We start from the raw sequence: 25,903 nt of genomic DNA on the forward strand, positions 1-25,903 counted from the left end.
GTGTTAGATGAAGCAGGAAGAAATAACTTTCAATGTTTCAGTGATAAGACACGGCTGTGGATGGAAGTTCACAAGAAGCCAGAGGCCTTAGGATGCACTCAGTTTGGATTGCTAAACAAACAGTCCATTTGCGTCAGAACAGAGATCTGTCCCCTCAACACAGGCAACAAACAGGAGGGAGCACAGCAAAGGAGCAGAGGTCACCTCTACAGAAGGGTCACTGTTCAGGACCCACCACCCGAGAAGAGTTAGAGAGTCTTTAGAAGGACTACACAAGCAGCAGAATTGGTCCACCAAGAAAACCAGGCTAACTGATGCAACAGGGTGACAGCGGCTTATTTCTTGACTTTAAAAACGAATGTAAAAACAAGAAGACATTGACATTATAAATTAAGTGAGTTTCTTATTATGAAAGCTTCTTGATTTTCACATGCATGTGAAATTGAGACTTGCATTTACTTTGACCAATTAATACTTGGTCACAACAGAATAAAGACAACAAACTAGGCTTTATTTTTTACTTCTTTTTATTTCTTCTAACAGCTACACACTGAAATCCTTGCTATTCCACTTTGTTCTCAGCTTGTTATGGAACTGGAAAGTACCCTTCCTTTCTTGCAGTGAGGAGTGAGAGGGGTGTCCCTTGCATTAGGATGCTTCCTCTGTGCGTCTTTTAGAGATGAGTTTTTAAGACCATTCTCCCCTCATTCGCTGGCATAAACTTTGCCAACCACACCTGGATCATGAGGACACATTATGAATGAGCATCAACACTTTAAGTATGAGTCTGTCTAGGAGTCCATGGCTCAACTTAATATATCTTTAAGGTCAACATTCTAGGAAGAGAAGTGTGGTGTAAAACTAATTTTAAATATGCACAGTAGCTATAATTTGGGAAAGACAACTTGGGAAGAACAAAAACTATTTGTATTTGTAAACATCTTGGGAGGGGTGTGTTGAGTATAAATGATAAACTTTTTTTTTTTTTTCAGAGCTGAGGACCGAACCCAGGGCCTTAGCAAGCGCTCTACCACTGAGCTAAATCCCCAACCCCAAACTTGGTTATTTTACAACCAAAAGAAAACTAGGGAATCCGGGAAAAGGAGATTTTATTTCTGAGTATTTTCCTTTTGTACGCTTGTGACTACTGTACTGTGTTATCATCTAGTTAAAGAGTTCACACACAAATTTAAAAGATCTACTGCTTAACCAAAGACCAATTCCCCACTATCAACAATATCTTAAATACTAGAAATAAGATAAACAAAACAAACAAAATGGTTGGGTGGGTCTGGGGATTTTGTAAACCCAAGGACTCACACGTTAGGCAAATGTCTTTCACCAGACTACACCTCAGCCCCAAACTTGTTTTAAGATAATTTCTTCTTATTCAGCCTGAAGACCAATAGCGTTTTCTGAAGAGAAGGGTCTCAAGCTCCTCGATGGCAGCTCCTCCTGCCCCTCAACACGAAAACAACGCACCAAAGACACACTGGGGTCTATACTTGGGGGCAACTGTATTCTGTCTTAAATGAAATTCTTTGTTTTAGCAATACTGAAACATTTGTCATTAAAGAAAGTGTCACGATGGTATACTCTACAAAAAACTCGTGTAAGGCAGATGTTTTCTCTAGGGATGGCCCGGAATCCCTCCACCTGTGAAGCTCTCATGTAAGGCAGATGTTTTTCTCTAGGGATGGCCCGGAATCTCTCCACCTGTGAAGCTCTCAGGAACATGACACCTGCGTCTTGGCTTCCTTTGATTTTTGTTCAACTGCAGTGACTATGGCCTAAACAGGTACTTTTCATTATTTTTTTGTTTGCTTCGAGACAGGTTCTCATGAAGCTCGGATTGGCCTTCAAATTACTATGTAGCTGAGACTGCTCTTGAACTCCTGACCTTTGTGCACTAGTCTTCCAAGTGCTGGGTAAGAGGCATGTGCCACCACTCTGGCTAACACAGCCCTTCATGATGCATGACCATGAGTTATAGTGCATGTTACCCAAGGCCAGTCAAGGAAGAGGACAAGGAGAGGCCAGACAGACCCGATTTTCATAAAGCCACCATTCCCCTAACCAAAGCTGAGATCCAAAGCACAGGCTTCTGTGGGAATGCAAAGACCGAAAGAGGAAGGCTGGACTCTAACCTGTGGCCTCACCTGCCGCAGTAATTCTTGCTGCTTCAACCGCAGTCTCTCCTTCTCCATCTGCAGCTGCTGCAGCTGCATCTGCTGCTGCTGGTTGGAGTTGCCCCCACCCAGGACGCCTCCCTGTGGGCTCTGGGGAGCCAAGGGTGGTGGCTGCTTCACTGGAGCACTCTGAGTGATTCTCTGGTTCATGGCTGAAACGAAACAAAGATGTGTCCTGAAAAAACTAGCAAAGAAGAAACTAGGTATGAAGAGCACAGACGGTCAGCCAGACGTCCTCAGACGCCACCACAGGTGATGGCTGTGCCTCACTGCTGCCATCACAACTGCTACAGAAGCCCCCAGGCAAATGGAACTTGTACAGCACCAGAGAATAGGAATATGCCACCAAAGTGGGCAAGCTGTACAAATACAGTCAGAGGGGCCAGCAAGGTTCTTGGCAGAGAAAGGTATGTGCCACATATAAAGCAAGATGGAATGGTACACATGTGTAATCCCAGCACTTCGGTTGTGAGATAGGAGGCAGAGGCAGGACAATCTCCAGGAATCTCAGGGTGGGTTGGGTGATGATCTAGGGTACGCAGTGAGAAGACTGTCTCAAGAGTAAGATGGGAAGGGAACTGATGCTAAAAAGTTGTCCTCTGACTCCCACACAGAATCTGTGGGCATGAATGCACACATGCATGCACAACCATTAAAAACAAAGTTGGAAAGAGACTTTCTACAAAGGATATAAATTTAATTTGAGGAGAACACAAGCAACAAAATAACTAGCCTTGACACTAATGTACCCCACAACGCAAACGCACAACAGTGACCCAGTGCGCCCCTGCAAGGGAACCTGCAAGCGGGCAGGTCTCATTAAACATGGCCATAACCTGGGCATAGCATCGGGAAAGTCAACTCTTTTGTCACTGGACCCATATAATGTCTGCTCTCTCTTGCACCATGTGAGTCCCAGGGTCAGACTCCACTCACCAGGCTCAATGGCACCTTTTCCATCCAAGCCTCTTGCTTTAGCAATTTTTTTTTTTAATCAATCTTACAGCATCCCTTCAAGAGTCTAACACTTCCCAACAACAGGGCAGCATACCTGATGCTTTACAAGGACATTAAAAAGAAAGCAAAATTAAACTGCTCTTCAGAAACTAGCCTCCAAGGCAAGCTCCTGTATACCCCACCCTCTTTTTTGAGCAAACTAGGCCTTCTTACTGTCCAGTTCTGAATCTTCCTGGGCTGTGGGTCTAGCTGAATGACATTAACACGAGGATGTCTGTGAAAGGCCCAGAGTTCTAGCCCTGTCGAATTGATGGGTCTTAGAAGGACCCAGAAGACATGCCTCTGGGGCTGTCTGGGAGGCTGCTTCCAGATGGGCTCAGCTAACAGGGGAGGAACCATGCTGAACATGGGTGGCATTAACTCCCAAGCTGGGTGCCCAGACTGGATAAAAGGGGGAGGGAGAAGGCCAGCAGGAGAGAAGCAGCCTCATATTCTTGCCACAGCTTCTCCACTGTCATGATCTGCTCTCCCACACTCTGAGCCAGAAAAATCCTCCCTTCAGGTACTAGTCAAAGCCACAAGAAAAGTAATACATCATCACAGGAGCAGAACAGAAACAACAACCAAGCATGAAAAACAGTTGAATAATTATCCACCAAGGCAGAAATTCTAGCTATTAGGATAAAACATGAAATAGGAACCCTACCTTCTCTTTCAACTACCCAAGTCTTCTAAGACGTCAGCAGTTGTTGGTACAGAACCAAAAACATTGGAAAAAAGAAAATCCGATCATTCTCTTACAGAGCCAGACTTCGAGAAGACCTGAGCCATTTGTCAGACTGCACAGTGGTTTATCAATTTTATTTCTATGTCCTTCTCTTGTTCCTATACTTTTACCCCAACCCAGATTTCTGTATCCCTGACCTTTCTCAATCTTTTCAGTCACATTTACTTAGTTTACATAAATTTACTTTCTCATAGGGTTCAAATTAGTAAACTTACCTTCACACCCCACTTGTGGCATACTTGCATTTTGGAACAGACTCATTCACCACTGGTTGTCACAGATACCTTCGACAGTGATTTCTACGAGTCATGAACTATTTAGAAGCATATTTCTAGCCTTCCAAGTGTATACTTTAGATCTTTAAAATAATTTTCATAAGCAGCAGAGAAACAGAAATACAGTGAGCCCCACGTGTCACTCCCCATTCCCCACGTTATCAACTGACAGCTCATCTCGTTGCACCTCCAGACAAACACCATGACCCTATGTGTGTATACTCAGCTCTCAAGTCAGCTCTTTCCTTCTGCCTTACTTTTGAGGCAAGGTCTGTCTTAGCCAAGGTCACTGTTGTGATGAAACATCATGACCAAAAGTAGCTTTGGGGAAGAAAGTGTGACTCTTCCACATCACAATTCATCATCAAAGGAAGTCAGGACAGGAACCAGGACAGAAACCAGGAGGCTGAAGCCAGAGGCCAGAGAGAAGAGCTGCTTTCTGATTGCCCCCCATGGCCTGCTCAGCCTGCTCACCCACAACAAACTGGGTTCCTTCCTCTCAGATGACTTTAGCTCATGTCAAGCTGACATAAGACCATTCAGCACAGTCTCCCTTGCTGTGTACTCCTAATTAGATGGCTCATAAGCTTCAGGGTGATCAACCCGCCTCCACCTCCAATCTTACAGTAGATTCGATACAAGACATCATGCCCTGCAAAGGACTACAGAGTAAACCCAGGCTCTTCAGGCTCTACTGATTCATTTCACCAGCCCTCGAAAACGAGGAACTCAGATTAATAGTTCAGAACCCATCTCTCAAACACAGAAACACTAAAAAAACCACAAACAAAAAACATGATTAATTTGTTTGTTTAAAACAGAATCTGAACAATGTCCACAGGACACAAATCCTAAATGTGTTTTAGCAAAACGATTCTTTAGATTCATTTTTTTCCTTAGAAGTTCCAAACGGTAGCAATTTATCATCCTTCCAGGTGCTAATCTGAAGTTCTAATTTTGCCATGTATCTTAATCACTTGAAATTTAGTTTGTTCAGGTTAAGAGCAAATGTCTGATTCACACCCTGAATACATTGTTTAGGATGAGCTGGCTCCAGAGCATCTTCTCCAGGCAGACAGTAAGCCTGTGTATTATACCCAACGGGTATTCTGACGATGCTCACAGTACCATTTTGAAAGCTGGTGGAAGCCTTTGAGTTCTGTCCTTGTAGTATGATGACAGGGTACCTGAGCAGCTTTTTTTGCTGGCTTTTAGTCATGAAAGGGTGTTCCAGACTCACTCTGACCCCGTACCAGATTTCAGCCACATCACAAACTCTTGCAAAATTCTCCAATTTCCCTCATCTGGGGGTGAGAGATAATATGTCTATCCCATGGTGTCTTCACTTTTGCTAAGCCCATTCTACAGTCTACACAATTTCCTGTTCTCCTTTTCCCCTTGTTGTGAAGAGCAATCCTAGAGGATGCTGCAGAAGCACACTATCACCCAACACGAACTGCAGCTCCGGTCCCATTACTTGTACGAGAACCATGCTCATGTGTTCTTCTACACGATAATCTCCCTTTACCGTTCGTTATTTGACCTCATCACCATGTAACCCAGGCTGGCCTCAAACTCCCAACCTTCTTGTCCCAGCATCCCAAATGCTAGGATTCCAGGTACAGTGTATGTGGTAGGAATAGGAAATCGTTTGTTTGTGATGTAAGGTAGACATGAGTTCTTTCAGCTTTTAAACTTTCCTTAATTTCTCTCCATGGGTTCATAATTTTTATCACCTATACTGGTTCTTTGTTATTTCTGTTCCTGGCTATCCCACCTGCTGATGACCTTCCTATCTGGTGTTGTCACACGGTGCAAACCCAGCCACACACAAGGACTGTGTTTTAAAAGCTGGCTTCTAATTTCTGGGTTTTAAATTAATTGTATTGTTGGTATAAGAACAGGGCATGCCATTTTTTAAAAGCTTTGTTTTTATTTTAAGTGTGTGTGTGCATGTTTTACCTGCATATCTGTGCACCATGTGTGTGCCTGGTGCCCTTAGAGGTCAGACGAGGTTGTTAAGACTCCCCTGGAACTAGAACTGCCGATGACTGGGAATCACCTTGCAGATGCTAGAAAGCAAACCTGGACCCCTGCAAAAGCAACAAGTGCTCTTAACCTTGGCCATCTCTCCAGGCCCCATGGTACTGATTCTAGGAAATTTGTGATTTCTTGGAGCCTTAACCTGCAGCTAGTTAATCCTTAAGTCCCTGTATTAGGGCAAGTCTGGCCAGTCGGCTGACTGCTTTCACCATAGCAGTGTCTTCCCTGTTATTGACACTTTTAGTCTGTGGAATCCAGGGGCACCTAGTCCTTTGGCTTGGCAGATCCTGACACTACTTTCCATTGTTTTATGTCCTTTTATTTTCCATCCAGTGGGGATGTGTTTTGAGTACCTCCTGGGGATATCCTCTTGGTTATATCTTGTTTACTAGTTGTCTCCAGGGCAAATGAGCTCAGGGCACAATCAACTACCTGACCTTCTTCAAAGCCTTATTTATTTCCACACAACAAAACCACATTAGACATAAAATATTTTAAGAATAAACGGGGAGCCTGGAGAGATAGCTCAGGAGTGAAGAGCACTTACTGCTCTTCCAGAGGACCTGAGTTCAGTTCCCAGCACCAACTCCGGTGACTTACAACCTTTGTAACTCAAGTTCCAAGGGGCTCTCCTAATGCTTTGCATCTCCTGCACACACACACACCAACAGCCAGCCAGACATACACACATAAACATAAAATGGACATTTTTTAAAAAAAATGGACATTTAGGTGGCTCTCTGTGAGTTTGAGGCCAGCCTGGTCTACAGAGCGAGTTCCGGGGCAGGCTCCAAAACTATACAAAGAAACCCTGTCTTGAAAAAACAAAACAAAACAAAAAGACATTTTAACAAAAAGAATTTAACAAAGAATAAATGATTTAAATTACGTTGGAATAAGTTAAGTGTTTTCCTGGGGAATGGACAGGAAGCTAACAGCATTTGAAATTATCTGTCACCAACACAGACAAATACACAGGCACTGTGGTATATCATACCTCCCCACACCTACCCCGACCTTTAGACTAACGAATCCAGACTACAGATGGGTACACCGATTCAATAACCCACTGAGTCTTGTTTCCACAGGGGCTTTGTTAAAACCCACACCCCCTCTTTCTTCAGAGACTGCCCTGTAAACACTGGCCCCTTCATACATAGCTCCCTCTCCTGTTTTCCCACTTGACCATGCTATTCACTGTCTCCAGGTTTTCCTGATTCCCAAAGATGTTCATGTTTATCTTTCCCACAAGTTTGAAAGGCATAAAGATGGAAGGCAGAGTTAAGCTAGAGGATCCTTCCTTTGGTGAGGCATGTTACTGGCATTCAAGAGAACATTGAGCACATGTTCACATTTCATGAACACCACTGTGGCAAGCTCAACAGCAGGAGCTAAATATGGGTTGAGGACCGGTCTGAGAGGCTCCGTACACAGTGAACAAGTCAAAAGGCCAGGCCTTGGACAGCGAGATGGCTCCGAGGGTAAAATCGTTTGCCACTCAGTCTGATGACCTGAGGTTGATCTCTGAAACCCACATGGTAGAGAGAAGCAACATGTGTGCCATGAGACATGCATACATACATAGAAAATTATAATGTTAAAATTTATTTTGAAAGCTGAGGCCAAGAGCAAATACCCACTGGCAAGAAAAATGTGTTTAACTCTAATTAATTAAATGAAAGAGTCCAAGTGGCTGGAGATACAGGACACAGATGAGAGCACCAATGCTCTTCCCAAGGACCAAGTGTGAGTCTAACACCCACATCGTGCCTCACAACCATCTGCAGTTCCAATTCCAAGGGATCCAATGCCCTTTTCTGGCCTCCACAGATACCAGGCATACAGTAGTGTCCTGAAATATATGCAGACAAAATCCGGAAAAATAAAATGAATCTAACAAATTAAATAAATGAACAGTATTAGAAAATGACCCCCTTTTAATTTGAGAAGTACTGGCATTATGAAATATGACAAGTATCAAAACAGAACCCAAGCTTGATAAGCATTTCATCTATTAAAAAAATAGAAAATGACTTTTTCCACACTAGATTTTTTTTGTTGACAGTGATAATAAGAGTAAGTAAATTTCTTATAAAATATAACTGGTGAAAACAAATTGGTCTGGGAATAGTGTTTCCTGTCTGCAATCCCTCGCAATGAAGAGACCCTGGCAATGCTCCAGCCTGAAAAATGGAGGGTGGTACCCGATCCTGGAGCTCCTCAGACTTCCGCAGGGCAGGAGGGCAGGAGGGCAGCACTGGGCAGGAGGATCACCAGACTGAACGTAAGCTGGAGTTGCACAGTGACAGACCAGCCTGCATTATAAAGAGTAACACTGACTCAAACAAACAGTACCACCTGTCAATATTCTGACCCGCCCCTTGAAATCCCACCCCCTTGGCACTGCCCTGTGTCCTGACGTAAAAGCCTCATTCTAAGGAAAAACTCCCCGCTTCCCCTCTCTCTCTCCCTCTCTCTCTTCTCCTTTCCTCCCACGAGGTGTGCAACCTCAACCTGCTCTCTCATTCTCTCTCTTTCCTTCATCTATTATAATAAATTCTCCATGGGATGCAGCATCTGGGTTGTGAATTACTGACCACCTCTACTACCGCATGGCATCTGCCCAGCATGTTTCCCTGCACACTCGGGATACCCTCAGGGGTCCCCCACACAGTAATTCATAACATTGGTGCAGAACATCGCCAGGCAATCCCACTGCTTTCTCCTGCCCTGCGGCAGTCTGAGGAGCTCCAGGATCGGGTACCACCCTCCATTTTTCAGGCTGGAGCACTGCCAGGGTCTCTTCACTCTACTGATCAGTAATATTCCTCCCTTCCCTTCTGCCATTTTCCCACAAGTGAGGATTCCTCTCGCTTCACTCGCTGGCACCACACGTCTTTGGGGCTCTAAGCCCCTCAGCTCCTGTCCCTATGCGATGGCATACGGAGACAGCTTATACCCTCTCAATTCCACAGCCCACAGCCTTTGTTACGATGGTCTACCAGCTATCTTGCACCGTTCATTGGTCCTCGATGACCCTCTGGGAGGCCGGAGGTCAGTCCGCTGGGCCTTAAACCTCACTGTGGAAAATGTCCCTATGGCGCCCCACCCCCTCCACTGCCGACGGCCTGGGTCCGTTCCCCTGTGCTGCTCGCACCACACTGCAGTCCGGGGGTGGGTGGGGTGGGTCCCTCTCTCCTGCCTGGCCACACTGCTTCTCCACCTTCCTTTCACAAAGTCTATTTCCTATGTGTGAATGGAAATGTATGATTGATATCACCATCTTTATTTCTTTCTGACTTTTAAATGCTTCAATTTATCTGTTCCTTATCTGCTCAGTTTATTTGGGGGGAAAAAACCCCACATGAACACATGGTCAGGTGGTACCAACTTATATAAGGGCAACCACATGGGCTAGCCGCCATCTTGGCTAAGGTCAAAACATGTTGGTCGTATGACTTCATTGCCATCTTTACTAAGGGCAGCATGGGCCGGGCACCCAGTGCTCAGGCTGTCTGTATGGAGGGAGGTTAAGGAATCGCCTCTCGCAGCCCAGTGTTTCACCTTTGTTTTACGGGCTGAGGAAAAGTCCTCCGGCCTTGGCCTGGTGCTCCCCAGCTGTCTCTCTCAGGCTCCAGCCATCTGGGCAGGGCAGAGGTCCAGTCCCTGCCTGCTGTTTGTTCCTCCGGGGCCTGGAGAAGACGTGCTCCCCTCTGGGGCATCAGCAGAACCACATGCAGGTGATGTCATTATATTAAGATTTTAAAATTTCAGATCTTAACATTAATACAATTTTGATACACTTGGGGTCACAAGCTCAGGATTTTAAAAGGATTTTAAATTTTCCTTGGTTATTCATTATCTGCTTTTCCATGATATGGATTTCAGTACTGATTGATGATACTAATTTATCTAAAACTTTTATTTTTTTCCTCACCTGTCTCTTTCTGAGGATGGTATTTTTCTTCCTCCTTGTCTTCCTTTCCCAATTACTAAGACCATGGGCCAAGAGGTTCCAAATAAATTCATACATTTTAACTCCCGTCTCTAGTCTGTATTTCAGCAGGCTGGCAGAAACACCGAAGGAGTAGTTGTGGACCACAACCTGCAGCACTTTCCCTGCTACGGACGTCAGCAGAGATTCTCGTGTATGTTATGTGGACCAGTCCAGCCCAACGTAATTGTTCCCTCCCTCTACAGCTGGGTCAGATAGCCACATACTTCTGACAACTGCCCCATTGCCCAGCCTTTGACCAGCCTTTGACCAGCCTTTCAGCTTTTCTGGGGGCCCTCACAACAATGCCCCAGAAGAGAATACATCGTCCCATCTTCCCTGTCCAGAATAGAGGACTGATTGGCTATCTAATGCCCACAAGCAGGAAAGAGAACAAGCTTTGTTTCTAGGGAGAGGGAGGGGGGCAGTGAGAGACAGGCAAAGAAGCTCTTGAGACTTCCTCCCTGAGGACCACTCCCGGACCACTCCCATCCACTATGTCATCTCCAGCTTTAATCAACTCTAAAACGGCAAAAGCAAAATGTCAAAAAAAAAAAAAAAAAAAAAAAAGAATTAAAATATCCTCCCGGATAAAATACAGCCTGAGCTGTTTGCATGACAAAAGAAAAACTGTCCTGAGTTGTACTTAAATCTGCTTTGACAGCAAACCAAACCACCCCATGACTGTTGATAAAAAGGAGCCGGGGTCAGCCACAGGCCTCCCTGAGTTTCCGAGAAAATGTCTTGAATTTTCAGACTTTAGGTAACTTTTAGGGAAGAGGGGAGTCAGATGACCTCAGGTCAATCCTGGAGGTCCACATGATAGAAGGAAAGAACTGACTTCTAAAGTTGTTCCCTGACCAACATGACTAGGATATGTTTGTGTACACACACACACACACACACACACACACACACACACACACACACGATACACGTTTAAGGAGAAATTTTAGGTTTCTATAATTTCAGAACCCTGGACTGTTATAAAGAATTATAGATGTTAGTTTTAGTTTCAGGATCATTAATTTCCAGTAACCTTAGCAAGTACAAATTTAAAATCAGATTTTTAATGAAAACGTTAATCTACATCAACTCTTTCACAAAAAAAGGGCATTTCTGTATTTTGTCTAATGCTTACTGAAGGAATGACCTTCTAAAACTACAAAGAAACAAATGTTTTTCTATTGATTTTAAAGTACAAAACGCCCATGGCTCTCTGTTTATATGATGTAAGGAGCTGAATTAGCTACAAAAAAATTGCAGTAAGTTGGTACATTAATTAGCCTATCTGGAATCTTATAATGCTGGCCTTTCTTACCATGAAAATGTACAGCTTAGAATGAGTGTAGAAATGAGCAGGCCCCATAGTAGGTAGAGGTGGTGGTACATGCCTGAAATTCCAGCACTCTGAAAGCTGAGGCCAGAGGATCATGAGCTGAGATCCTGTCTCAAAAGGGGTGAGAGGCACAATCAAGGTCCTAAAACTAATGGCTGAATTAATGTCTTTATTATCAATATATAGCTTGCTTGCCAATACTTAATAAGCCATACACCTTAGTGATTTTTTTTAAAACTAAGATAATTCAAATAGCTAGGTGGTGGTGGCATACATGTTTAACATGTTTAATCCCAGCACTGGGGAGGTAGAGGCAGGTGGATCTCTGTGAGTTTGAGGCTAGCCTGGAATACACAGAGAAATCAGGGGGTGGGGTGGGGTGGGTGGGTAGAGAAGCCATCCCCCTACCACACACATACCTTTTGAGACAGGGTCTCACTTTATTGGGCTGGCTGTCCTGAAACACACCCTATAGATGAGGCTGGCCTCAAACTCAGAGATCTACCTGCCTCTGCCTCCCAAGTGCTAGGATTTAAGGCCTACCACACCTGGGCAAATATTCCCATCTTTAACAGATGAAAACACCAACAAGTAATTCTACTAATCCATTTCCCCCTTCAACCCAAAAGGCTTTCTTCCCCTCCGACCCCACAAAACAATGTGGATGGAACAGAAAAGAAAATAAAGTCAACAGAGTCAGGTATTGTAGTGCATCCTATAATACTGGTACTCAGGAGACTGAGGCAGGGGGATTGTCATGAGAATAAGGCCTTATATTTAAAACATGAAATCAAAAGCAAACTTTCTCAACAGCTCATTTTGTATTCTGGGAAGAACATGGACTGCTAAATGAGGCGAGATGGATGGTGTATGTGTTCTAATTGGTTGTCAACTTTCTCTGTCCCCAACTGCCTTGTTCTCCTGTACATGGAGATAGATGATGGCGCTCTTAGAGGGAAGGACCACACTTTAGTTCACACTGTGGACTCCTGACTAAACGGTTTTAACTTACATGAAGTTCTGCCATGAGGCCTATCCCCAGGTAACCAATGGTCTGTAAGAGAAGTGCACCCTACACCGTGGTTCCCTTTCCTTCACTTTCCCTTGGCCGGTTTGCTCACACAGCACCCTCCAGTCCTTCACTGTGAACAGTAACTAGTCCTGTCCCGAATTAGTGATATGCTGTCGTCAAGATGCAGGGACAGACTGAAGCAGGGCCGAGATTCTGGGGTGAGCTAGGGCAGGAGAACAGGCAAAAATGACAAAAGCCAGAAGCCACCCAGTCTAGACCCCAGACTGTTAAATCTTTTCCTTTTCATCCAGTCCATAAGCAACAACTACCCCATCTTTAGCATATTTTAAAGTTAATCCAAGTAGAACCTGAAACTTAAGAAGTTGCGAACACGTGTACAGATTTGACAGTTCTAGTTTCAAATCACAAGTAAACTGTTACTTATCACGCCTCAGGTCATCTTAAGCTTTTAGATTTTAAAAACTGCCAGTTTAGCAGAGTAGCTCATGTTTACAAATCCCGGCACTTGAGAGAGCAGGCCAAGAAGACAGCCAGCATAAAGGCCAAACATTTATTACTACACAGTGAGTTCTAAGCTAGTGTGGGCTCAAGTGTCTAAAAATTAACTCTGATGAATTAGATAGCTCACTTAAGTACTCATCATGCAGAAATTATACATATTAATTTAACTTAATAACATAGCTACTCACCCTGGGTAAATAAAAATGTCAAGCACAAGTATTAAACTGTTTTTAGTTTTAAAACATTTATTGGGGGTATTTATTAGGGGGTATTGTCACCTTAAAGGAGTTAGTTCTCTCTTCCTACAACATGGATCCTGGGGGTAGGGGGCAGGCAACACCTTTACCACTGAGCTGATCTCAGCAGTCCCGAACTATTTTGGATATTTATTCAATAATCTTATGCATCAAAAACTCACGTCAAGAAATGCTCAAGTTGGCCAGGAAGTGGTGGGCACACCTTAATCCTGACACTCGGGAGGCAGAGGCAGGTAGGTCTCTGTGAGTTCGAGGCCAGCCTGTCTACAAAGCAAGTTCCAAGACTGCCAGGGCTACAGAGAAACCCTGTCTTCCAAAACCAAAAAGAAAAGAGAAAAGCTTAAGCTGAAGAACTGCTGGAGGAGATGGCAGGGCTTGCAGTCCGTCATGGTGGCCTCGGGTAGGTTCTCACACAGAAAGCAAGCTGACCAGTAACATACCACCTTCGGGCAGCGGGGCCGACTCTGCTACCGCCACCAGAGCAGCCCGCTCTGCCCCTCAGCAGGCATTTGCCAGGACAGTCTCTGGAGCTGGTGCTTGACTCTAGGTGAAAGGTTAACAGACCCTGGCTCCTCTTCAAAGAAAGTCCCAGCTGCAACCAGCAGACTAAAGCCAGCCTTCCCTGGCCTCTGACACCCAGGTTGTTGAGAAGTAACCATACACAAGAACCCAGACTACAAATATTTCTTTTCTTTCTCCGTATGTTTGGTATCTCATATAGTGCACAGATATACATAAGGACAAAACACTCATACATGTGAAATAAAATAATAAAAATAAAAGAATCAATTTTTTCTTTTTTAAAAAAGGACATAAAGTTAAAAGAAATGATAAATAAAAAGCTGGGTGTGGAGGTGCATACCTTTAATCCCACCATTCAGGAGGCAAAACCAGAGCTCTCTTATTTCCAGGCCAGCCCGGGTTACACATCTGTTACAAGCCCTGTCTGGAAACAACACAAACAAACAAACAAACAAACAAACAAACAAACAAACAAACAAGCAAACAAACAAACGCAGGCCCCTCATAGTCACACTAAAAGTACTTTACTCACTGAGCCATCTGTCTGCAGCCCAAATCGGAAAGAATTTCAAGCCAGCATAAATACTACATAACACTACCACATTCTTTAATGCAGCTAAAAGCAGAGGACTGAGTTTAACACCAGCATCTTCCACAGTGTACGCTAGCCACACATAAAAATAAAGATGTAAAAAGGAAAGTGGGGCCGGGCGGCGGTGGTGCACACCTTTGATCTCAGCACTCAGAAGGCAGAGGCAGGTGGATCTCTGAGTTTGAGGCCAGCCTGGTCTACATGGAGAGTTTCAGGAAAGCCAGGACTACACAGAGAAACCTGTCTCGAAAAACCAGAAACAATACCACCACCAAGTGGGTTATTCTATAAAAAGAACCTAATAAAGAGTATCAACTTGAGAGTTGATGCTGGAGCAGGTGGTAAGTTACAGTTCATCCTCCATTCTAGAAGACTCGGGCACATTTCTCCTTAGCTAAGACTCTAAGACTCAACTGTATTTAAGAACACAGAGAAGCAAGTGAACTCCACAGGCATGGAAGCAGCAACTGACAGCATGTGCTTGCGTTTGCATGGCCCCAGGGTCAGAAACAAGAGGGGCAGTTTGTATGTCTTTGGCAGAGATAAAACGTAAGTAACCCACTGTAGCGAACTTTGGGTTTGAAGGCGGCAAGAGTAAACCCCAGCAGCTGGCAGCTTGCTTTCTCTGCTCTACTCTAACGCAGAAGCCCACTTGGTTCTTCTCCCCACCCCTCAGTTACACTCCAGCTCTGACTGCACAGGTCTGGAACAGATTAAAAGTCAGGCCACAAATAAAAAGCTCTGGCATGTAGTCAAGCCTGTCTGGAATACACACAGAGCGGGGCCCAAAAAGGGAAAAGAAAGGAAGGGAGGGAGGCAGGAGACTTTTGTTGCCATCTCTACGGTGTGTGCACATGCATGTGTGCTGGGGGGTAAATGGTTTTTTTTCCCCACCTCAAATATCCGCTCTTTCTTAGAAGACTCAGCTGTAGGTACTATCACCAGATAAACTAAACTAACAGACAAATTTCTCTCCTACACTGCTAATGCTTTTCCCGATTTCTTTTCTTTCAACAACATACACGTCAAACACACACACACACACACACACACTGTGTTAAAAGTTGGAAGCAGCGGCACAACCTGATTCTTCCAAACTCCCCAAGGGCAGGTGAACTGAATCATCAAATCTGATTACGGAAATGTGGCTGTTATTATCCAGCATTTAAGGGGTTTTCAACCACAAGGACTATTCAAATATTAAAAAGAACCTGAAGTTGCAAACTGCTAACATGTATATTACTTTCTTAACACAACAGGTTTGAAAGCTTTGAGCAGCTGGTATTTGAGCCAAACTGGCTGTCAAAATAACCGTCTAGGCTGCAACCCCAGCTCTGACTTTCCTTGGGGGTTGGGGTGGGGCAACCAGTCCATAAAGTCGACATTGGAGGCACACCCCAACACTGCTTTTTATTGTTTGTTGTCTGTTTCCTAGTAAACAGATGGGGGGAGGCTGTATTGGAGGCTCCATGTTTTTACCCAGCTCCAGGGTTGTGTTTTGATGGTGTTCACAGAGTTAATTCTCCTTTCCAGTAAGGCCTGTGGTGTGGCCAGGTCAGCCCCTGGGAAGCTTCAAAGGCCCCGCCCGCGTGTCTGACTGCACTGATCCACACACTGTTTCCATTAAGCAGCATGGGGCCAAGATGAATGCTCAAACCACATTATCTGTTCCTTTTTAGATTCATTTTCCATGCTTTGTAAAGATTCAGAAAGCCAAGAGACAAAATACTACCAGGAAAGAAATATGGACAAAAAGCCAGTAAACAGGCACAAAGACCCTTACAAAACATGCACATTTGGGAGGAGGGCTCTGTTTTGCCTTTCATATCCTAAGTAAAAGTGAAGGAAAGGACCTTAACATAAAACTAGGTCAAAAAATTCCCAAACAGTTGTGAAATGCTTTCCTTCCACTTCATCTGGTGCTTGGGGTATGTCCCCACCTTCAGCCCTGATGGTTCAGCCAAGCACTAGCAGGAGCATCTCAAGGGAAACTGAGACTGCAGGTCGTAGACAAGCCTGAGCAGTGTGGCCTGTTTCCAAGAAGATCACCGTTCTGAACGAAGCAGCAGAGACTATGGCCCTGAGCTTCCACAGCATTCACCACCAACCCAGGCTAGAACGCTGCTGCTTTGGACCTGGATTTCTCAAGTTTAAACAAAATACATAGCGTAAGAAAAGGCTGGGTGTGCAGCCACTGCTCACCACAAGGCAATGCAGTTTCACTGAGATGTGTTTTCTTACACCCCCAGCCCGCATACTATCATCAAAATGACCGCAAAGGTTCTGAGGTAAACCTTTACCAAAACGAGGGTCAAGCCTTGGGTCCAGCCAGGACGTGGTCTTGTTCTTATGGTTTATGTAGTAAACGTCTCCATCCTGAGTCATGGCTTGCTCCCATCCATCGGGAAGAGGTCCTATAACACAGAGAACAGACTATGGTTGGTTTTGAGCTGGTGTACCTTAAGAAGCTGAGCAGTGCTCATTTAAAAAGAACACACACAATTAGAGATAAAGCAATGCATTAAATAGACTGCAGCCTATGTCCAGAGAAAATAAGGCAGGCCAACATACCTGATTCTCCTCCATGAAAACCAAACTTAAAAAATAAAGCCAGCACCCTAAGACATAGATGAGAACTTTAGTGGTCAGATTAGAAGCACATTTCAACTGACACAGCCTGCTCCATTTAGATCCATTATATGCAACTAACTTAGAGCAAGCAATCCAGAATACAGAGTATGACAGTCGAAGACATTCAAGTTTGTTGTAAAGCAGAACAGAGACTGCTGGCATGAGAGGACTGCGGCTGAAGGTCTGTCTGTTGGGAGGGTGGGAGGGGGCTAGGACATGCGACACCTGTTGGGAGGTAAAAAGATTTTCCTAATTTCATGAGCGTAAGGAAGCGTCTGCAAAGTAACTAATGAAAAGAGGCGCAGAATAAAATTATGGAACCACCGAACCACCCACTAGACAGACAGAACTCTCAAACCTTTAGGTTCAACTCTAAGATATTTTTGAAAAAATGCACAAGGCGTTTAAAAGTTGAAAGGTAGACAGTGGTGGCGCACACCTTTAATCCCAGCACTTAGCAGGCAGATCTCTGTGGGATGCGGGTAGCCTGGTCTACAGAGTGAGTTCCAGGACAGCCAGGACAGACAGAGAAACCCTGTCTTGAAAAACTGAACAAAGTTCAAAGTCCTAAGATACTGTGTCTGACAGACTGGCAGTGGCCACTAGATGCCTCAGAGTCACAACTGGACACTCCCAGGAGACTTCCATACTCTCACTCGGTTGCTTAGCAACACCATTCTGCACCTTAGCCATCATGGTCAGAACCATCAGTGATATCTGGACTTCCCCCATGTTCTCCCTAGCCCATCTGGGCCAAGGGAAAGCAAGAGGCCATGAATGCCATTTCCACCGTGTAAAATGATGCTGCCACATTTAAAGCCACACTGTGGCTCCACCTGCTCGGTCCTGTTCTTGTCCCCACATACAGATGAACGACCAGGCATGTCTAAGGTAGGCCTGGAACTCAAACACTTCTGTTTCCCGGAGCTATAAATCTACTGCCCTAAACTTTTGTCAGTGTTCCTGATTATAAGAAATCTATCAAGCTTTAATAGCATTTATTTCACTAAGAATGGTAGACCCACAAGAACTAAATCCAAGTGGGCCAGGCATTGTCTGTCTGTCTGTCTGTCTGTCTGTCTGTCTGTCTCTCTCTCTCTCTCTCTCTCTCTCTCTCTCACACACACACACACACACACACACACACACACACACACACACACACACACACACACACACACACCTGTAATCTCAATTATTCAGGAGACTGAGGCAAGCTCACACAATCAAAAGTTCAAGGCCAGCACTAATTCAACCTCATCTTTAAAACTGTTTTAAAGGGTTAGCAATGTAAGTCAATGGGTGAGAGCTTGCCTAGAATGTGTGAGATCCTGGGTTTGATTTCTAGTTCTGGAAAAGGCATTAGTTCAGAACGTTTTCCACTAATAACAGTCTTGTCTATCATTAAATAACTGAAGAAAAACAGTGAAACTTAAGTAACAGACTGACTAATGAAGGCAACAGGCCAAGTGAGAATCAAGAGGGCACTCGCTGGATCTTCTCTTTATGGTAATTAAAATTAAACAATGTACTTACTCAAAGATTATGCTAACAACCTTATAAACACTCAATATCAAAATACAACCATGAAGCTGGGCAGCAGTAGTGCACGCCTTTAATCCCAGCACTTGGGAGAAAGAGGCAGGCTGATCTCTGAGTTCGTGGTCAGCCTGGTCTACAAAACTAGTTCCAGGATAGCCAAGGCCTGTCTCAAAAAAAAAAAAAGTAACTGCAAACTACCTATTCATCTGTGTCTTTAACATTTCCTGTATATTGTGTATAAACAGAATGTTACAGAAAGAAATCTCAATAAACAAAAGAAAGACGAAAGAAAAAGAAGAAAGAAAGAAAGAAGGAAGGAAGGAAGGAAGGAAGGAAGGAAGGAAGGAAGGAAGGAAGGAAGGTAGGTAGGTAAGTTATGTGGACACAGGCAACAGTAAGAGGTCTTCCTTCTGAGAGCGCGAGCAGGAGATCAGGGAGGTGCCCCCAACAACCCTGCATGCCATTTAACCTTTAATAGTAGAATTAAGGAGAGGGAGCTGGAAAAGGAAGGTCTGGGCTACAGCTCCAGTCAGGTGCTCAGTACATGCTAGGCAATTTGATGTCCCAGAGCGTTAGTCGGTCAGCAATCAATCAATCAATCAATCAATCAATCTGTAGAACGCTGAAAAGAAAGATCTTTAACTATAGTCAAAATTTAGTAAAACAATATAAATCTAGGCTTCATCAGACATGGTCCTGAGGAGGAATTTGGTAACTTAACATTTTTCTTTTCTTTTTTGTTTTTGTTCTTGTTTTTTTGGGACAAGGTCTCCATCATCTCAATTCACATCCTCAGGCCAGGCCTTCGGGAATATAAGAGATGGTGTTTTTTCAAAACTAGACTACCATGCTGGATCCCGACACCAAAGCTTTTTGGGCAAGGCTATAAAGATTGAAGGGAAAACAAAAACAAACAGCAACCCTTGCAGGGTAAAAAGAGGCCAACAGTTTAAATGAGACGTGAAGAGGGTGAAAAACTGGAATCAGAATAAGATTAATTTAAAAATAACTCAAAATTTAGATGTATCCTTAGGAAAATACAATTTTATGTAGGATTTGCCAATACTGTTTGATTGCTAATTTATCTACTAGAACAATATTTTAAACAAGTAAGATGCACTGTAACCCTAGAGATGATTCAACTTCATGCACTTGCCTGTATGCTCTTGCCTCAGTAACGATTAAGGAAAATCATCTACAACCTGTACTCAAACAGGAAACTTCACTGTCGCCTGGTCAGACCAAGCCCTCCCCCTCACCTGCCCGAGACAGAGGGGTCATGATCAGGGAGGACACTGAGTGGCCAGCACACACCCTAGTGAGTGCATGAAGTACAGGGCTTTCAAGGAGTTTCTCAAAAAGCAGACTCAATGACCTCCTAAAAGAAGCAACCTAAAATGCGGGCCACTCTCAAGTGAGTACAAACTGTTGTCACTACACAGCAGGCAGAATTCTGCACTCTCTGCAAACAAGTATGAACTCATTTAAAAACCTCACAAAGTGGACTCCACCACAAAACAGATGAAAAAACTAAGGCGAAGTTATTGGGCCTAAGTTAAGAAGTGGCAGATCTGGGATAAACCCAGTCACACTCTTCAGAACATCAGGCTTGACCAATAGCAAATTTCCTCCTCCTGAAACTTGTAAAAGTCTCAGGACATTCTGTGTTATGTAGACCATTTTCCCCTTAAAAGCCTTGCACAAGTTAACACTAGTCCCTCTCCAACAGCTATGCTCTGTTAACACTTTATAAGGCATGTCGCTGTGTTCAGAATGGGTCTTATGCGTGCACGCATGCACATACACAAAACCCTTTACCTCAGCTTCTGAAATAGTGTCATTTTTGTGTGCAAGCTTAGATACCTGATTCTAAAACAATCGTAAATATACAGATCGAACCTGCTTTAGTAAACTGTCAGGATACTCCCCACCCCAACAAAGTCTCAAGAAAATTCTTACATCAAGCCACTAGAACATGTTGGTGTGCCCCAAACTCCTTCCTAGACCACAATGGGCAGTGTGGTAGACAATACTTGGGACCACATACCTGAAGACTTGGAGTGGAATCCCAGTGCTTCCCAGAGTCCTGCACACTGTGTGTCCTGAGCCCTGGAGCTTACAACTTGGCTTATTTTGACTCAAAATTTATTAGCTTTCTAATCCTGGGCAAACTCTAGTGATACTTCCTCTCCGTGTCTACGGAATGGAGATGAACACTCACAATTAAAGAAGAAAGTTCCACATGGAATGCTTACAGTAGGTGTTCTTGAACAAATAGTTCTGCCTCTGGAAGAGCAACGAGTGCTCTTAACCACTGGCCATGCATGTCTCCAGCCCAGGAGCTATGTTTTTAATGGAATTCTAAAAATTTTCAGAACAAGGCTCAGAAGCCCCTCACACTAAGGTATCCAGAGAGTGTCTTCTGTTTGTTCCCACTCTCTCTACCACTGTTAATGCTAAGTTTCAGGTCTCAGTAGGTGCCCACACACCTCCATCTTTCCTTCCCTTCACTAACTACTGTTCAGTAGGTCAAAAACACCGCCACTCTCTCACCACTCCAGTTACATTCCAGCCATCCTGGAAGCTCCAAATACTCTCTGATTTCCTGTTTGTTAAATGAACAAATTCAGATCATATACCCTCTCTCTTCAGAACCTAAAAGGACCTAAATGGTTCACTTACTAACTAGCTTTGACTTCCCAAAACCTGGCTCAAGACCACCGAGTGGGCCATTGTGCTCTGCATGGATTCTTCCCCTTCCCCAGATATGCTCAGGCCCCTCCTTGAGTCCACCCAGGCCCCAGCTCCACAGAGTTACAGGAGCTCCAGTGGAAAAGCCATGCAAGACGCCATCTCCCTTCAGTCAACTTGTAACTGGTCTACCTTCCCCTTTCCATTTTAACTATAGGAAACACAACCTGTGTTTAGAACTGTCTCATGATTTAAACAGTGGCTGGCATGCAGGAAGGGCTGAGTATGGGCTGAGGGTAGAGTGCTTCCCTGTTGCCAGCTTCCTGTGTCCCACCTTCAGGCTCGGCAAGGGACAGAGACATCCACATAGCACTCCCTGCTGAGACTTTGTTATAGAAAACACAACATTTCACATCTGTAGAATGAATGATTTTGGCAACATCTAGTCTCAAAGTAAAACAGTGACCACTGTCACAACTTACCCCTGCTTATCACATTAAAATCCCTAGAATGCCACATGTACTCAGAGAACCTGGAACAGGCCACTCTCCAGATTGCACCAATGTAACTCCAGTCTGATTTGAAAATTCATACATGTATACAATACACAAGGCAGCCTGACCATATCCACTCCCCACTACCTCTGGACACTCTAGCAAACCTCCCTTCATGACTAACTGAAGGACTGAAGAGATGGCTCAGGGGTTTAGAGCACTGGCTGCTCTTCCTGAGGACCTGGGTTGGGTTTCCAGCGTCCACATGGCAGCTTATAACTCTAACACCAGTTCTGGGGGACCTGACACCCTCCAAAGGCACCAGACGTGCACATGGTGCACAGACATACACGCAAGTAAAATACCCACACGCATTTAAAAAGAAAGAAAAGTAACTCACTGAGTCCAATTAGTGCTGTTCAAATGGGCACTGTATATATAGTCTCGGAGCCATTCACAAGCACACAGACAACCTCTCAGGGGCCACACCAATGGAAAAAAAGACTCCCTTCTTCCAGCAGCCACCAACTGCCAATGGTTCCTCGGCGAGGGGCAAGGCCTCCTGAGCCCGTCCTCCTGGCCATGCTGGAATGTGGACTGACTTGCCTTTGTGCAGGTCACCACAGGCTGAGTTAATGCTTGCACAGTCACGCCAGGGCCACAATGTTCACAGCATTCCTCCCGGCTCCCCTGGCTCTTACAGTCTTTCTGCCCAATCTTCCATGATGGCCCTGGGACTAAGGGGACATGGGTCTATTACGCATGCCCTATTTAGGGTTAAGCATTAAGTTTCAGATTTAACTTAATGCAACAGCTTATGGTTTGGTAAAGTGCTCATTTAGACTTCAAGCTGAAGTAAAACAACCGCCTTTCATTAAAACCAGTTACGTTTTATTCACTGGTTAACCTTACATACTTTTTCAGAAGTATTCCTCAGGAACACTCTGGCTACTGCTGCAAGATTTAGTCATCTCACTTACACTCCTGCCTATATATGGCAGTCTAGATGCCATTTTTGAAGAATTAGCATCTTAATCTTTCACACAAATACTCCTTCCATGAGTCACAAAACTGTTGGAGCAATAGTGACCAGAAGGATTTAGAAATCAGTGGAAAAGACAAAAATAAAACCTTAGCACTCACCAAGAGAAGAAATAAAACAGGCATTTCATTTGGTCCTTGGATGTAAATAATTTAATCTCTTTTCACAAAGTTTCCAAAAACATCTACAAATGACACTGAAGAAAAAGTTTGCCATGGACACTTCTATCTTTCAGTCCTACTGTTTAATGACTCATTTCCTCAGGAGCTGGGTACAGCTACACTTCCCCTGTATCTCCAACAGTGCGCTCCTGCTCTCTCCAGTCAGTGGCTAGAGCGTTGGGTAACAGCAGTCTGTACCTGTTTCTTCCATGGGTTCAGATTTTACATCCAACAGTAACTGTCAGAATTCAAATAACTCCTAAATGTACAGAAAGAATTGTTAATGTGTGCTCTCGGATCAGATCAAGAGAACCTGGGTTTCTATCTGCTTCCTCTGATTTAGGGGCTGACTGCTAATGCAAGGCTTGGAAACCTTGCCCCACCTGCAATAGTCAAGATCTTTAACATGCCACCCGCCCCGCCCCAGCAGTGTCTCTAGCACCAGCCTGTAACCCTAACACTTGGGATATGGAGAGAAGGGTCCAAAGTTCAAGGATAGTCAGGGTTACAAATCCTATCAAGGCTGGAGAGGTGGTCAATGGTTAAGAGCACTGGCTGAGTTCACTTCCCAGCACCCACTCCAGTTCCAGGGGATCCAATGCCCTCTTTGGACTTCTGCAGGTTCCTGCATGCATGTGACACAAATACACTTAGACATACATTAAATAAACAAAAAATTTAAAATCCTGTTTAAAAATTGAAAGCCATAGAAAACAGTTAATTCAGACCCATCACCCCACACTTAGGAAGTTGGGTCAAGAAGATCATAAATTTGAGGCCTAGGCTGCAGTTAGATCCACCTCAAAAAACAAGAAAGTTAATTATAAATTCAATCTGCAACACAAGTACTCTGGGTTAAGTATGAACGGAAAAAGGAACACTTGAGAAGCGGGTGATGGTCAAAAGTCATCTGTGCAGATACGTGAGAAGCTTGGAGCAAAGAGAAGTCGGCTGTAGAGCTGCCCCATAGGTGGTCATGCGCAGCGAGTCAGGGCCTGATGTGAGGCCTGTGCTGGCTGGCCTCAGGATTAACAAGGCTTCAGAAGAGGCCTGGTACTGGGTAAGGTCCAAGGCCATCTCCAAACCAACTGGCCATTTTACCTTTGGGTGACCAATCATTTCTATTTCAGCAGGAAATTTTAAATGTTTGTATTTCCTTCATGTTGCTTGTTGGCACTTACAGACTGCTAAGCTCAATCCACATCTACATGTTATGTAAGAATGGTGGCTAGTTCTATGTTACTGACCAAGATGCACAGTCAGGTTTACAGTCTGGTGTGTTTGCCTGGCTCACCTGAGACCCTGGGTCTGATCCACAACACCAAGAAATGAACAGGGTGATAAATAAAGGCACAAGCAAACCACATTTCTTCTTCCTAGGACACAGGGTCCCATGTAGCCCAGGACAGCATCTGAACTATGTAGCTGAGTTAGTCATGAACCCTCCCCGGACCTTCCAGAGGATAGGGTTGGTTACACCAAATGAACCCCACTTCTAGGGCTGTAGATCACCGTATGTTTATGCTTACTTAATTCCCTGGGGCCACGCTTCTTCCTCCCCTCCTGCTCCGTCCCTTCTCCTCTGCAAATACTCTACCCCCAAAGCCATTTTCCCATCTCAGCCTGTCATTTCTCAGATTACCTGAACTGCCTTGTGGGGAGGAAAACAGCCATTTGGTGACAGAGGTCAGGAATAACTGGCAAGACAAACTGGTTCTCGGCTGCACTGACTGTGGGCTTCATTATCACATTATTCCTGCCTGAGGTCTTGGTTCATACAGTACTGTTTTCATTAATACAGAATTCTTTACAAATCTCATCTTAAAATAATCAAGGGGAAAAACAGAAATCTGTGTATGGAACACTGTACTGCCCACATCAGACAGACTTCGTAAGTCTGAAAGCTAGAAATAAACTCACCACTGGGATAAAAAAGCCTGAGGCCTATATTTGATCATAGAAAGCTTCAAATATAAATACAAATAAATAACGATGGTGTGGACAGATGCTTTAAATTACTTTAAATGAAGTAATACTAGCTACCAGTAATTACAAATAGTTTAATTGCAAAATATTGGATCACATTTACTTTACGTTTAGATTAATCTTTTTTTCTATCTTTTGTTTTTGAGATAACATAATTACATCATTACCCCCTCCCTCCAAACTCCCACATACCCCAGGCACAGAGCTGCTTCCTAGAGACAGGCACCTCTAGACTGAAATCTTATCAACAGGCCATTCCACCTATCATTTTATGTGGGCACAAGGTCTGTTGATGACAGCTTTCCTGGGGCTGGGGGTGCAGCTCAGGCATGAGGTGCTTAGCATGAGCACCTGGGTTCCATCTCCAGGTCCCCAAGACTACAGCTCCTCTAATCTCCATTCTGAAGCATTCCATTTCATTCTTAAATGTCTACTGACATGGAAGATGACCAAAATGTTCTTATTTAGAGTGAAGGGCTAAGAATGGTGGCTCACATCTGCCATCCCAGCACCGCAGAGGCGGGAGCAGAGCAGAGGGTGAAGGCATTCAGAGCCAGCCTAAGCTACGTAGTGAGTGCAAGGGCCAGCTAGAGATACACAAGACCTGACCTCAAATAACATGCGTGTGCGTGCATGTGTGTGCGAGTGTCTGTCTGTAACAGAGACAATGTTCAGTGGTAGAGCCTTTGCCTCACCTATGTTGAGACCCTGAGTTCAATTCTCTATTGGGAGAGAAAAAAACAATCCTGGAGTGAAAGCCACCCTACACTCATTGCCAATGTCCTCAGCACTCAGCAGATGAAGTAGCCCAGTCTCTGGTTGGGATTTGTTTCACTCAGGAGATACACAGTAGCCCACAATCCCTGA

At 44.3% G+C, this 25,903-nt stretch overlaps 1 protein-coding gene across 5 annotated transcripts in view; it reads right to left on the reverse strand.

Annotated features, from left to right (window-relative positions):
• Nucleotides 1-25,903, reverse strand: part of Yap1 (Yes1 associated transcriptional regulator) — a 99,040-nt gene that overhangs the window by 21,592 nt on the left and 51,545 nt on the right. For 3 of the 5 annotated variants that reach the window (XM_052751773.1, XM_052751790.1, XM_052751757.1), the window contains exons 4-5: nt 16,790-16,903; nt 2,160-2,341 (exon numbers count right to left, since the gene is read on the reverse strand). In XM_052751773.1, the coding sequence (XP_052607733.1) occupies nt 2,160-2,341; nt 16,790-16,903 (296 nt within the window). Of the gene's footprint in view, nt 1-2,147; nt 2,342-16,789; nt 16,904-25,903 lie in introns of all 5 variants that reach the window. The other 2 variants (XM_052751781.1, XM_052751767.1) reach the window with 1 other exon arrangement.

This window comes from Peromyscus californicus, unplaced genomic scaffold, assembly GCF_007827085.1.
Source record: "Peromyscus californicus insignis strain IS unplaced genomic scaffold, ASM782708v3 Scaffold_11__1_contigs__length_118956290, whole genome shotgun sequence".
NCBI lineage: Eukaryota > Metazoa > Chordata > Mammalia > Rodentia > Cricetidae > Peromyscus > Peromyscus californicus.